The sequence below is a fragment of the Pyxicephalus adspersus genome, chromosome 10 (assembly GCF_032062135.1).
Source record: "Pyxicephalus adspersus chromosome 10, UCB_Pads_2.0, whole genome shotgun sequence".
NCBI classification, from domain to species: domain Eukaryota; kingdom Metazoa; phylum Chordata; class Amphibia; order Anura; family Pyxicephalidae; genus Pyxicephalus; species Pyxicephalus adspersus.
The window spans coordinates 57017231-57030121 of record NC_092867.1 but is presented as its reverse complement, the minus strand read 5'-3'; the positions used below and the strand labels follow the sequence as shown (position 1 = coordinate 57030121).

At 41.7% G+C, this 12891-nt stretch overlaps 1 protein-coding gene and 1 long non-coding RNA gene across 2 annotated transcripts; both read right to left on the bottom strand.

The window, feature by feature from the left end:
- Positions 1-1810: 1810 nt before the first annotated feature.
- LOC140338891 (uncharacterized) lies at positions 1811-12738 on the bottom strand. Its single transcript, XM_072423210.1, is given in 5 exon segments — positions 1811-3779; positions 10749-11856; positions 11966-12092; positions 12168-12302; positions 12461-12738. Coding segments are annotated over 5 exon segments (3375 nt in total). The 5' UTR covers positions 12599-12738; the 3' UTR covers positions 1811-1912.
- LOC140339159 (uncharacterized) lies at positions 6667-8022 on the bottom strand. The gene is made up of 3 exons (XR_011922378.1): positions 7368-8022; positions 6936-7055; positions 6667-6819 (listed from the first exon to the last, which is right to left on the bottom strand). It is a non-coding gene; the product is annotated as an uncharacterized lncRNA (long non-coding RNA).
- Positions 12739-12891: the final 153 nt, after the last annotated feature.

Below are 12891 nucleotides of genomic sequence, written 5' to 3'. Positions count from 1 at the left end.
CAGCACCGAGGAGTCACAGCAGAGGCACACAGTGGCAGGTATCGGTGGGTGTCTTATTTGAGGGGGGTGCTTTAATGTATTGAGCAAAAATCGGGGGGTGGCTTATTTGATGGGGATGCCTTATCATCAGGGAAACACGGTAAATTGTGTATTTGTTAGTTCACTCACGTCTGGGAAATGGAAATAAAGAATTTTAAGAGGGTTCAGTTGGTGAAGGGTTCTTTCTGATCATTCGGTAAATTGTTAGTAACTGTCCCGTGCTATCCCAGGACATTTTGGGAAAGAAGAGAATAGTCATTGGTTGAAAAGAGTAACGCGACTGGGTGTCAATCTCCAAACCTTATAATAGTTCCTTTTCATGCAGGTGCATGGATTTCAATTGGTTGATGTGTCTTTTGGTAAAGCTTGTTATCAGAATGAACCTTCTTGTTTGCACATTGGTGGCTGCTCCAAAAAAGGATGAGATGGTTTGTAGCAGGTCCTCCTAAACCATAAACCTTAACAATCCTAATCCTATATCTGCTATTGCTATTCATGGGCCACAGCACTTTTCATATATCCCCAGTGTAACCTGAAGAATCTCCCCGTGCCAAGGAAGAAGTACAGGAACCAAAGCTTAATAATTTATAGTATTGGGAAATGCTTGGTCACAGCATGTCCCCTGTTACCCCCACTGCCCAATGTGGTTTCGCCCATTGACTCATATCCTGTAGCGATGTATAGGGTGGCTGAAGCAACCATACTATATGGCAGGGGAGCAGGTCTACACACAAAGTGATGCCATGGATATTCAACACTCTAGCTGATGTAACAGTATGTATGGACACTACTCTCCTATAGGGTGACCAGGTGTGATAGGTCACCATCCCATCTAGGTGTAACCCAAATTCTTCACAGGATTCTCAGTCCAACCATCATGTCCATTTTGATTTGCAGACACTACCTCTAAATCAGAGCTCTGCCTCTGGTTATACATGGGAATAAAAAAAAAGATCTGGGGTTTCTGGTAGATAATAGACTTAATAACAGCATGCAAAGCCAAGCTGCAAAATCTAAAGCTAGCAAAGTATTTTCTTTTAATAAGAGGAATAGACTGCAGAGATGGAAACATAATCCTGCCCCTGTACAAAGCATTGGTCACACCACATCTGGAATATGCAGTCCAGTTTTGGGACATTGTGGAATTGTAGAGAAGAGCAACTAAACTAATAAAAGGAACAGAGGAGCTCCGCTATGAGAGATTGGCTGAACTGAATCCATTCTCCCTTGAAAAGAGACGTTTAAGGGGGGATATGATCACCCTGTATAAATATATAAATGGTCCATATAGAAAACTCTCTTCCCATCTATTTGTATGATCATTACAAAGAACAAGAGAGTCTGGAGGAAAAGAAGTTTAATCACCGGATAAGGAAGGGATTCTTCACTGTAAGGTCTGTAAAAAATGTAGAATCGGCTCCCTCAGGAAGTAGTTTCAGTAAGTTCTATAGATTGCTTTGAGAAAAAGCTGGATGATTTCTAGAAGCACAGAATATAACTGGGGAATAACACTTTGAAGGTAAAGATAACAGACTGCTGATCCAGGGAACATCTCATTGCCTCATGGAATCAGGAAGGATTTTTTTCCTGTTGGAGCAAATTGATCCAGGTGTTTTTCTTGCCTTCCTCTTGATCTAAATATGCAGCTATGAATGAGCTACATGTGCACACTTCATCCTTTTGAACCCCCCCCCCCCACCCCCCCGACTATTTGCGCTCCTGGTATCGAGTTGAGGGGTTGTATTGTGAGGAAAAGAACAACTTAAGACAATTTTCGATTCCCTTCCATTTTACTCACCGCACAATTACTTCAACTAAAAAAACTTGACAACAAAAGAACAAACATGATACAAATAACAAAGCATCAAGACAATTATTTATACCCAAAACCACCATCCAATATGTCAATATGCGGGGATGGAACACCGCAATGATTTGATGTCTGCGTCAGCCGACACGGGTTCCTCCGATGCTTTATTAGATGCGACTTCAACATAAAATGCATCCCGCACTCGTGGCAAGAAAAAGGATGCTCTCCAGTGTGAATTCTCATGTGAATAAGCAGTTTCCTTTTCTCAAGGAAACGTTTCCCACATTCTGTACAGGAATAAGGACGCTCGCCAGTGTGACTTCTCTGGTGTGCAATGAGATGTGCTTTACGTATGAAAGATTTCCCACATTCGGGACAGGAAAATGGACGCTCACCAGTGTGGCTTCTCTGGTGCCGGAAAAGAGCTTCTTTCCGTATGAAGCACTTCCCACACTCGGCACAGGAAAAAGGCCGCTCTCCTGTGTGACTTTTTTGGTGTGAAATGAGGTGTCCTTTTTGTGTGAACCGATTCCCGCACTCTGTGCAAGCAAACGGGCGCTCACCTGTGTGGCTCCTCTGGTGGGCAATAAGTACCCCTTTGTGAGTGAAGCGTTTTCCACACTCTAGACAGGAAAAAGGGCGGGCCTTGGTATGTTTATTTTGCTGTGTGGTAAGATCTCTTTCGGGAAATAAATATTTACCACTCTCTGGACATATAAATGGGTGCTCGCTCACATGAATGATCTGATGTTTAAGAAGATACCCTTTCCTTGTGAAACATTTCCCACAGTCTAGACATGAAAACGGACGTTCCCCTGTGTGACTTCTTTGATGGGAGATAAGATGCCCCTTTTGAGTGAAACGTTTCCCACATTCTGAACAAGAAAATGGTCTTTCACCCATGTGGTTTCTCCGGTGCGCAATAAGTACTCCTTTCTGAGTAAAACATTTCCCGCACTCTGAGCATGAAAAAGGTCGCTCGCCTGTGTGAATTCTCTGATGCGTCAAAAGTTCTCCTTTCTGGAAGAAACATTTCCCACATTCTAGGCAGGAAAATGGACGCTCTCCTGTGTGGATTCTTTGGTGCCTAAGAAGTCCTCCTTTCTGAGTGAAAGACTTGCCACAGTCTGGACAAGAGAACGGACGCTCGCCTACGTGACTTCTTTGGTGTGCTATAAGTATTCCTTTCTGTCTGAAACATTTCCCACACTCTAAACATAACTAAGGGCGCTCCCCTGTGTGAATTCTATGATGGGCAAGAAGTTCACCTTTCTGAGCAAACTTTTTCCCACACTCTGGACAAAGGTAAGGAAGTTCACCAGTGTGAGTTCTCTGGTGCCTAAGAAGGTCACCTTTCCGTATGAAACATTTTTGACACTCTGAACAAGAAAAGGGACGCTCACCTGTGTGACTTCTCAGGTGAGTAATAAGCACTTTTTTACATGTGAAACTCTTTCCACAGTCTGAACATGAAAAAGGCCGCTCACCAGTGTGAGTTCTCTGATGTCTATGAAGGTCTGTTTTCTGAGAAAAACCTTTACCACACTCTGCACACGGAAATGGCCGCTCACGTGTTTGTGATGCTTGGTCTACGGTTGGGAATATGGGTAGCGAACATATGATTGTGTCGTCTGCAAGATATGTGGAAGAGGATCCCGTGAGGTGACATTCATCAGAGGATCTTTCCATATATTTAGGATCTGAATGGATTTTGCTGGTGACAGTAGAGGCCTCAGGATTATTGGAATCCATTGATAAATCTCCACAGGAAAGTCTCTGTGGTCCATCTGAAATCATGGGGTCACCTGGGGAACATTGTGTAATGACCTCATCTCTTGCATTACAATTCAGAGGGGGGAGGAGATCTTCCTCATGAAGGGAACTCTCATAACATTCACCTGTAGGAAAGGTGTTAGAGGAAATGTCAATTTTTGGTTATGTTCTACTGCAAAGCTCTGCTACAAACTAAATAAAGCAACACAGGATAAAAACTCAGCAATCACAAATCCCTGGCACATGAGGACCCTGAAGATGGGGAGGAAGGGGGGGAGCTCTGAACTTCAACCCCTTAACACCTGACATTTCGACTTGGTAAAAAGGGCTGAAACCCACAACTGATAAAAATAGCACAATCACAAAAATTTAGGATCACAGAATTTTGAATATTCTAGCGTCAAACTACAATAGGAAAGCTTAGTTTACAAACATCAGCCTGCTTTTCAGGTCATTTGTAATTATTTTTTTTTTTTTGGGAACAGTTTACATGGTGCTGGTTGTGAAAGGTGAAGAGTTGAATGTGCAGATTGTGAAAGGTGAAAAGAAACAGAATAACTTGAAAACGGCATCACTGTTTACTTCCCTCACATCCACAAGTTTTTCTGCTATATTTCTGAACCTTAACTATTTCTTCCCCCCCCCCACTTCTACTTTTGGCTCCCCTTGCTTGCCGCCCATATTTATTTCCTCCAATTCACCCTTTCTATCCTTACCATACCCCTTCTCTCTTAGTTTTCCTGCCCCTGTTTCATTCCTCTTATACAGGTAGCCCCCGGGTTAAGGACATCCGACATACGGACAATTGGGGCTTCCCTGCTTGCTCCTGTGCAGAGGCTATAAGGGTGGGAGGGGGGGGGGGGGATGATTTGCAGAAGAAATCTTTTGCTAAACACAGCTGAGGTTTTGGGTGATCTCAGGGACTGAGCTCTTTCTGTAGCCTCTTGTAACTCTTTAGTGACCAGGACAAACTCTGCAGTTGTTTCTTTTTGCATATCAAAGCACAGCTTGCTCCAGACGTTAATGAATGTCTAGGCTTTATTAGGATTTTTCTTTTTTTTGCTTTGTTTGTGATTAACTCACAGTGAGGATTTTCTACAATAACTGACATCATGCTGCCTAATAATATGTTCAGACAAACATCTGTCCTAATGGCATTTACTAAAATAATATACCTGTTCCAACTTACATACACATTCAACTTAAGAACAAACCTACAGTCCCTATCTCGTATGTAACCCGGGGACTACCAGTTTACTACTCCTCTTATTAGTTCTCCTTATTGTTCCCCTTCTTTTTTCATTTCCCATTTATTATACACTGTATATTATGCAATTCTCTATATATTATACATTATATATCATCCCCTCCTCAGTTTTAGATTTTTTAATGATAAGTCATATACAGGGGGTACCCGTCTTTCATGATCCCACATGTGTTCACAGTCTATTTTCTACCGGTACTAGTGCTCCGCTGTACAGAAGTGACCCCGTGCTATATCTACCCATATGCAAACACCACCAAGCCAATACATCACCCCCACTTTGCCTTTAAAACCAAAAAAAAAAAAAAATAAATTCCTTATGTTCTTGAATTGGGGTAATACCCAGAAGGTGACCATCATCATAGATATGGACCTCGATTCAGAACCCCATCCACTTCCACCTCCAGTGATGGTCATGAAGCAGTAGATCTACCATTGTCAGGTAGCTGTACAGAGGATAGATCACCACCAAGCCAAGATGTACTGTATGTGTACATTTAGGAGACATTTTGTTGTGTTTATATGGTGTGAAAGAGAGGATGTAATATTTAAATTGAAAATGGCTACAAAGCCCTATAGTCTGTCAGTGCATGCAGCAGGTAAGCATATAAAAGCTGCCAGAAGTGATGAGGGAGGCAGATGAAGCTTAGGAGGAGGTGAAATGATGGTCAAAAGCATGTCACCTGCAGGTCAAATACACCTAAACAATGATTCACTCTGACTTAAGTGCAAAGCCTGGATATATTCAATCTGTAGGTGACACCCAAAAAAAAAAAAGATCAGTTCCAAAAACCCTTCTAATTACCATAACCAGGCATCGGTGTATCTCTGAACCATTTCTGATCACATGACAACATCTGCAGAGGATTTAGATATAATTAAGGTGAAAGACATGTGACAAAGACTCTGTAAGTACTCAGCAGGAGAACACACAAATCCAATCGGATCCCACGACTATGGAACCTATTTTTATTTATGTGTACTGAAATTTAAAATAAAGAACATTGTAAATTAAAAATAAGAACATTACAATTTAATGCCCCTACCATAGTCATATGTCTTTAATACAGTCCAAGGTCAATTTTGAGAGGAAGCCAGTTAACCTAACTGCATGTTTTTGAAATGTGGGAGGAAACCCACACAAACACAGAAAGAACATGCAAACTTCATGCAGATGTCCTGGCTGAGATTCAAACCTGAGACCCAGCAATTCAAAAGCTAACCTTTGAGACACCGCGCTGCCCACATGACGTTCTATTGAGGAGTGGAGATGGAATTTTCATATGGTGTACAGTATTTCCTCCCTCTTAGACATTGTTACTCACCTGTGCCATTATCAAGAGAAGATTCCTCTTCTTTCAATATCACTATTCTAATCCCCTCCATAGATAGCTGATCACCTGACATATAAGCTTCTTCTACTTCCTTTTTAATATTAGCTTTCAAGTCAATTGAGTTATTGTCCTAAAACAAAAAAAAGGTATAAAAAAAACATGTCCAACATGCTAGTGGTACAACCTTAACTAGTATAATATAGGAAAAGCTTTAGATTCTCATCCACCTGATGATGGTGAGGGATGTCCTGATCTTCCTGTGTGGAATCCCAGGAATACAGAGGACGGGGACATCTCTCTGGTGGGTTCCCATTACTGGATCCATCTGTAGGAAACACACACACTGACTGAATACATTGTCTCTATGTGTTTATCAGATGATGGGGGATCTATCCTCCGTACTGCTCTCTCCTTTACAATAAAGTCTCCTCCCATAATAATCTCCCAGAATTCCCGGCACCACTCACCTCTCTCGTCAGCAGAACAATGATCTTCTGGGTGACTTCTAGGATCTTTGTGTCATTTCTGTCAGGTATCATGGAGTAAGGTGGAGGCACTGTGATGGTCATGCGGTCACCACACTTCACCGGAGGAAATCTCTGTAGTGAAAGGGAAATTCAAATGTCATCTGATCCTTCCAGAATCCTCCTCACCTCTCTGGGCATGTTTACAAAAATAAGAGTTATGTCATGTGATCTCCCAGAATCCTCCTCACCTCTCCGGTCAGTAGGTAGATGATCTCCAGAGTAAGGTTTAATATCCTCTCGGTCATGTGACTCCGGTCCTCATCCATCCTCATTGAGGCAGTCATGTGATCCATACAGAATGTTTCCCGCTGTAGAAAGATAACACATTGTGAATTATTTGAACAATATTGGGATGGGGATTTGTATTCCCAGCGTGGTATATGCTGCAACATGAATTGTCTCCACAACTTTTAATATTATGTTTTTTAAGTCATATTCTTGAGTGTTTGTTATCTTTTCTTGCTTTGTGATTGACTGTCATAGACCTCCACATCTGTGCTATCTAAATTATTTGTGCTATCTGTATAATCTATATTATAATTATTATTCGTTATAAGTTACTATCATCATTTGTACCTATTATATTTTATTTGTGTTTATGAATATTACTATTTCATTACCTCTTCTGGTGCCAGTTGAAGGATTTTTGGCTTTCTACTTCCGCCCAGTTTATCTCTAGCCCACAAGTCCCTGTTTATACTTTTACATCACTTCCTATCTTTCCTTTACATCACTTCCTATCTTTCCTTTACATCACTTCCTATCTTTCCTTTACATCACTTCCTATCTTTCCTTTACATCACTTCCTTTCTTTACATCACTTCCTGTCCTTGCATCACCTTTACAGCATGTAAAAATCTTTTTCTTGTGGCAAAAGGAGGAACTGCAGTCTTCATTTCAAAGTCATGTACACAGATTTCTGCAGCTTGTGCTGGATAATAATGCAACTCTTGGAAAGTTTATCCAAAACTATTCGTTGAGCAATTTTTTGGGTGTCAAATGAATTCTTTTCCACACCTTCTGCAACAAATGACGTTTTAGGGGATTTCTAGCTGAGATTGTACCCTGTGAATTGGCATAGATGAGTTGGTAGTTGGTGTAGTGCAGTGGGTAGCAGACGGTGTGTTCTCTACTGTGTATACAGATCTATGTCCCTTCCCCTGGACATATAAGCCAGGGCTACAACGTGACATATTTCTCAGTGCCCATGTTTCAATAGCTGTCAGCCTGATTCTTTGTGGCAGAAGTAGCAACTTGTTCCTCATTTGGGATAGCAGTTGACCCTGAAGTCCACCAATTGTCCTGAAAATTGATGGACTGATGAACTCTGCTGAGGAGAAGCCCAGGAAAGAAGCTGATGAGATGAATGAGCTGACACCAGAAAGGAAGAGAGACTGTTAATTGAAGAGATTGGACACCAGTGAAAGGAAAAGGGGTTCCAAGATTCATCTTCAAATCAAGGTTTCACTTCTTTTCCTCGTACCTGTGCTCCACTGTAAGAGCTAAGCAAGCGTTAGTAAATTTGGGAAAAATTATGTGAAAAAAAGGCCAGCTTTCAGCTTTTCTAATTTTTATTTCACTATATATATATATATTACATAAACAATAAACCAATAAATAAATACCAGCAACTTGTTACCACCTAATCCTTAATCCTCCAAATCACTATTTATGTTCCTATTATGGGGATAGAACTCCTTCTTCCTTTTAAACATTGTTACAATTGTTACCCAAATTATTTAGAAAAAAAATTGTTAGGAGATACTTATCTGTCTGGTGATCTGGTGTTGTACACCACTGCAGTACCAAACACTGTTTAATCTGTCCAGCGATGTCACTTGCAGCAGCAAAAAGAACTAAGAAATAGCAGCAGCCCCTGTTTCCCTTTAGCCATGCAGCCTGATGTATTTTATCGGCATCCCCAGCACCCACTGTGTACAGGCTGAAGGGGATTTTAAAAGCAGATGAGCTCTTTGGTCTATCCTGCAGCACCTGGTATTCCCAGGTTGTCCCCCATCCAAGTACTAACCAGGCTCTACTCTGTTTAGCGCATTCAGACAGATGGCCATTTGGATAGTCTCATCCAAAGAACTTGGCAATTGGCGATTTACAAGAATGTCCCTAACAGCATTGGACAGGCCCAAGCAAAATTGACTTCTAAGTGCAGGATCATTCCAGCGTGAACTGACACCCCAGCTGCGAAACTCAGCAACATACTCCCCTACAGATTAGCCCAGCTAAATGCTACAACAGGCACTGGTGGCTGAGTACAGAGAGGTTATAACGTCCCAGAAGCCAATGGCAGTGCAGGACAGAGTTACGAACTAATCTGCCTTTTAAAATCACAGTGTGCATTGGGGATGCCAATAAAATACATCAGGCTGAACGGCTAAAGGTAAGCAGGGGCTGCTGCTATTTTTTTAGTTCTCCTTGCCGCTGCAAGTGACATAGCTGAACAGAAAATATTGTTTTCGATACTGAGATGGTGCACAGAACAGGATTGTCAGTCAGATAAGCATCTCCTAACAAAACTGTTAGAAAAAAAATAATCTTTTGCTGGATTTGTCACTCAGTCATGTAAATCTTTTTCCATTGGCGTGTCAAAAAGCCTAAATATATGGATTTTGCCATTTACTTAAAGTTCAACATTAAGGTAAATGAGACATTCAGTTGTGCATATAAGTTGGCATTCCCTTGTGTGTGTGGGCTGATGTTCCAATTAGGGGTAATTATGGTCACTACCATTAACCCTTTCTTTGAATAAGACACAAGGCTTATGATGAAAACACACCATTCCTACTGTGAAGCATGGAGGTGGATCTTTATTGCTCCAGGGAGGCACAGCGAAACTAGTTAAAAATTGATGGCAAGATGAATGTAGCATGTTGCTAGAAAATATTGGGAAAAAAAACGTGTATTCATCTGTAAGGAAATTGCATTTGGGATGCAGCTGGATCATCCATCATGACAACGATCCAAAGGACATGATCAAGTTGACTACTGCAGAATAAAGTGAAGGTGCTTGAGTGGCCACCATAGTCTCATGACCTATATATCACTGGACCTTTTTTGGTGGCACTTCAAAACTTGAAGCTCAATCAAGACAACCCAAGAATTTACAGGACCTGGAGGCTTTCAGCCAAGAAGAATGGGCAGCTTTACCACCTGAGATAGTCAACGGCCACGTCCACAACTATCACAAAACACTGCATGCCTTCGTTGATGGTAAAGGGGGTCATAAACAATACAGATGCTCCTCGCTTAACAACCAGGTTCTATTCCCGAGATCTCATGGTTCAGCGATTTGGTCATTAAGCATAAAGACTGCAGCGCTGCAAGTGTGTCGCACCTGTCATTGACAAGTTCATGAAGGATCGCGGAGGAAGGAGAAAGATGGAGCCCGAAAGCCTTAGGAGGAGACCCTGTGTGGCTGTACACTGTGCAGTTTTGTAGAGTGTACATTTTGGGAGAGCCAATCATAAGTTCGGCAGTCAGTAAACAGTTAAGTCCGTAAGCAAAGACTACTACAAACTTTTGAAAAGGGGCCATGCCATTATTTTTCTTATTGCTATGGTTTGTGTAATGTTTGTTGTATTCTTTGATGTCTTCTTCTTCTTTAAAGAATGGTACACATCTTATAGGCACCCCTTAGAGTGGTAAACTTGTGGTCCCTCAACCATACCAAGTACCACCACCTTGTCCTCGTACTGTCCACCTCACAAAAAGGTCGTCTGGTCTTCTGTCCCATGTTAAGGCTGTGTAATTTTTTTATCTTTTGATTTACAGTGCTGGGTAAGATTGTTTCCTCTTTCTCAAAGACCCGAGACCATGATGAGTATTGTTGAAATGGCCCAACAGAAACTGCTCTATGAATGCAGCACTCTATAAGAAGCTCATCTCACCAGCATCGGCAAGTTCTCCTGCATATCCTGCACCTCTGGTGCCATAAAGATGTCCTTGAAAAATATTTCCTGCCTTCTGTGCGTTAAAAATAATGCTACCTTGTATGAATTTTCTGGTGTGCAGTAAGTGCTACTTTTTGAGCAAAAATTTTCCCACACTCTGGACATGGAAAAGAACGCAACCCCCGGTGTCTTCTCTGGTGTGACATAAGTGCTCTCTTCCAAGCAAAAGTTTTCCCACACTCTGAACATGAAAAAGGACGCTCACCCGTGTGAATTCTGTTATGGGACATCAGGTCTCCTCTCCGGGCAAAACTTTTCCCACATTCTGAACATGAAAAAGGACGCTCGCCCGTGTGTCTTCTCTCGTGCGTCAGAAGTTCTGCTTTACGAAGGAAAGATTTGCTGCATTCTGAACATGAAAAAGGGTGCACCCCTGTGTGACTTCTCTGGTGCCTTTGAAGATATACTTTCTGAGTGAAACTTTTCCCACACTCTAGACACGAAAAAGTTCGCTCAGTAGTGTGGCTTCTTTGGTGTGAAACAAGTTCGTCTTTCTGAAAGAAACATTTTCCACACTCTGAACATGAATAGGGACGATTTCCTGAATGTCTTTTCTGGTGTCTAAGAAGGGATCCTTTCTCGCCAAAACATTTACCACATTCTGAGCAAGAAAAAGGACGCTCACCCGTGTGTCTTCTCTGGTGTGCAGTCAGAGCACCTTTCTGAATAAAACATTTCCCACACTGTAAACAGGAAAAAGGACGTTCTCCCGTGTGTATTCTCTCATGGGTAAGAAGGTCTGGTTTACGAAAAAAAGACTTGTCACATATTGAACATGGAAATGGACGCTCCCCTGTGTGGCTCTTCTGATGTTTAAGAAGGTCATCCTCCTGAGTGAAACTTCTTCCACACTCCGAACATGGAAATGGTACTTTATCTCTGTGTGTACTTTGATCAAATGCAAGACATTGTTTAGATGATAAACACTCATTGGCTTTGGGTGATGGGAATGTGTTTTCATCTCTGTGTGAAACATTCTCTATGCTACCAGAAATTCCATGGGGATTAGATTGATTGCAGGATCTGTCTGTACTGGGATGGATTGTTCTAGAAATAGAAGTTTCAGAGTGAAGAGGAGTTGCTGATCTTCTAATCTTTTTTCCTGTGAGTGAAGTATTCCGAACACCCGCCACTGAACGTACACCTGCTAGAGAGAAAAAATCCAAAAAACAAAAACTGAATGATATTGCAGCTGCACCGAACCCACCCCAGTTGTTGGGGACATGACATTATATTGAGGAATGGAGATGGACCTTTCATATGGTGTAGGGTCTGGTGGGCTTCCATCATGACGTCCTTGTAGAGGTCCTCGTGTCCTTCTAAATACTCCCACTCCTCCATGGAGAAATAGACAGTGACATCCTGACACCTTAAAGGAACCTGACACACACAATGATACAGTCACCATTCAGAAGCATCCCATAATAATGTCCCAGACTTCCCGGCACCGCTCACCTCTCCTGTCAGGAGCCCAATGATCTTCTTGGTGACATCTAGAATCTTATTGTCATTGTATCTCCCAGGTGTCAGGAAGTGAGATGAAGGCACTGAGATCGTTACATGGTCACCATATTTTATTGGGGAAAAACTCTGTTGAGAAATAGAAACACAAATGTCATATAAACTTCCCAGAATCCTCCTCACCACTCTGGTCAGATCAGACCGATGTCATGTGATCTTCCAGAACCCTCCCCACCACTTCGGTCAGATCAGACCGATGTCATGTGATCTCCCAGAATCCTCCCCACCTCTCCGGTCAGCAAGTAGATGATCTCCAGGGTAAGGTTTAATATCTTCTCAGTCATGTGACTCCGATCCTCGTCCATCCTCATTGAGGTGGTCATGTAATCTGTACAGAATGTTTTCTCTGTAATGACAGCAACCATTATTTGGATGATAGATTTGTATCCTTAGCATTGATATTCATTTGTTGGATTATTAAAGTTGCTGTAAACAGTTCAGGTATAGTTTATAGTTATATATTACCATTACAATGTAGCTGGAGTTGGAATCATCTGATGTTTTTAAGCGAACATGATACCTAAATTACTCTGGACCCGGGGAAGCACGTGCTGGAATTTATATAATTAATTTTATTTATCATTGATAAGCATTAAATAGAACAGCAGGTAAAATTTATAATTCCACAACAAATTATCCCTAAAAACAAGTTTGAGTG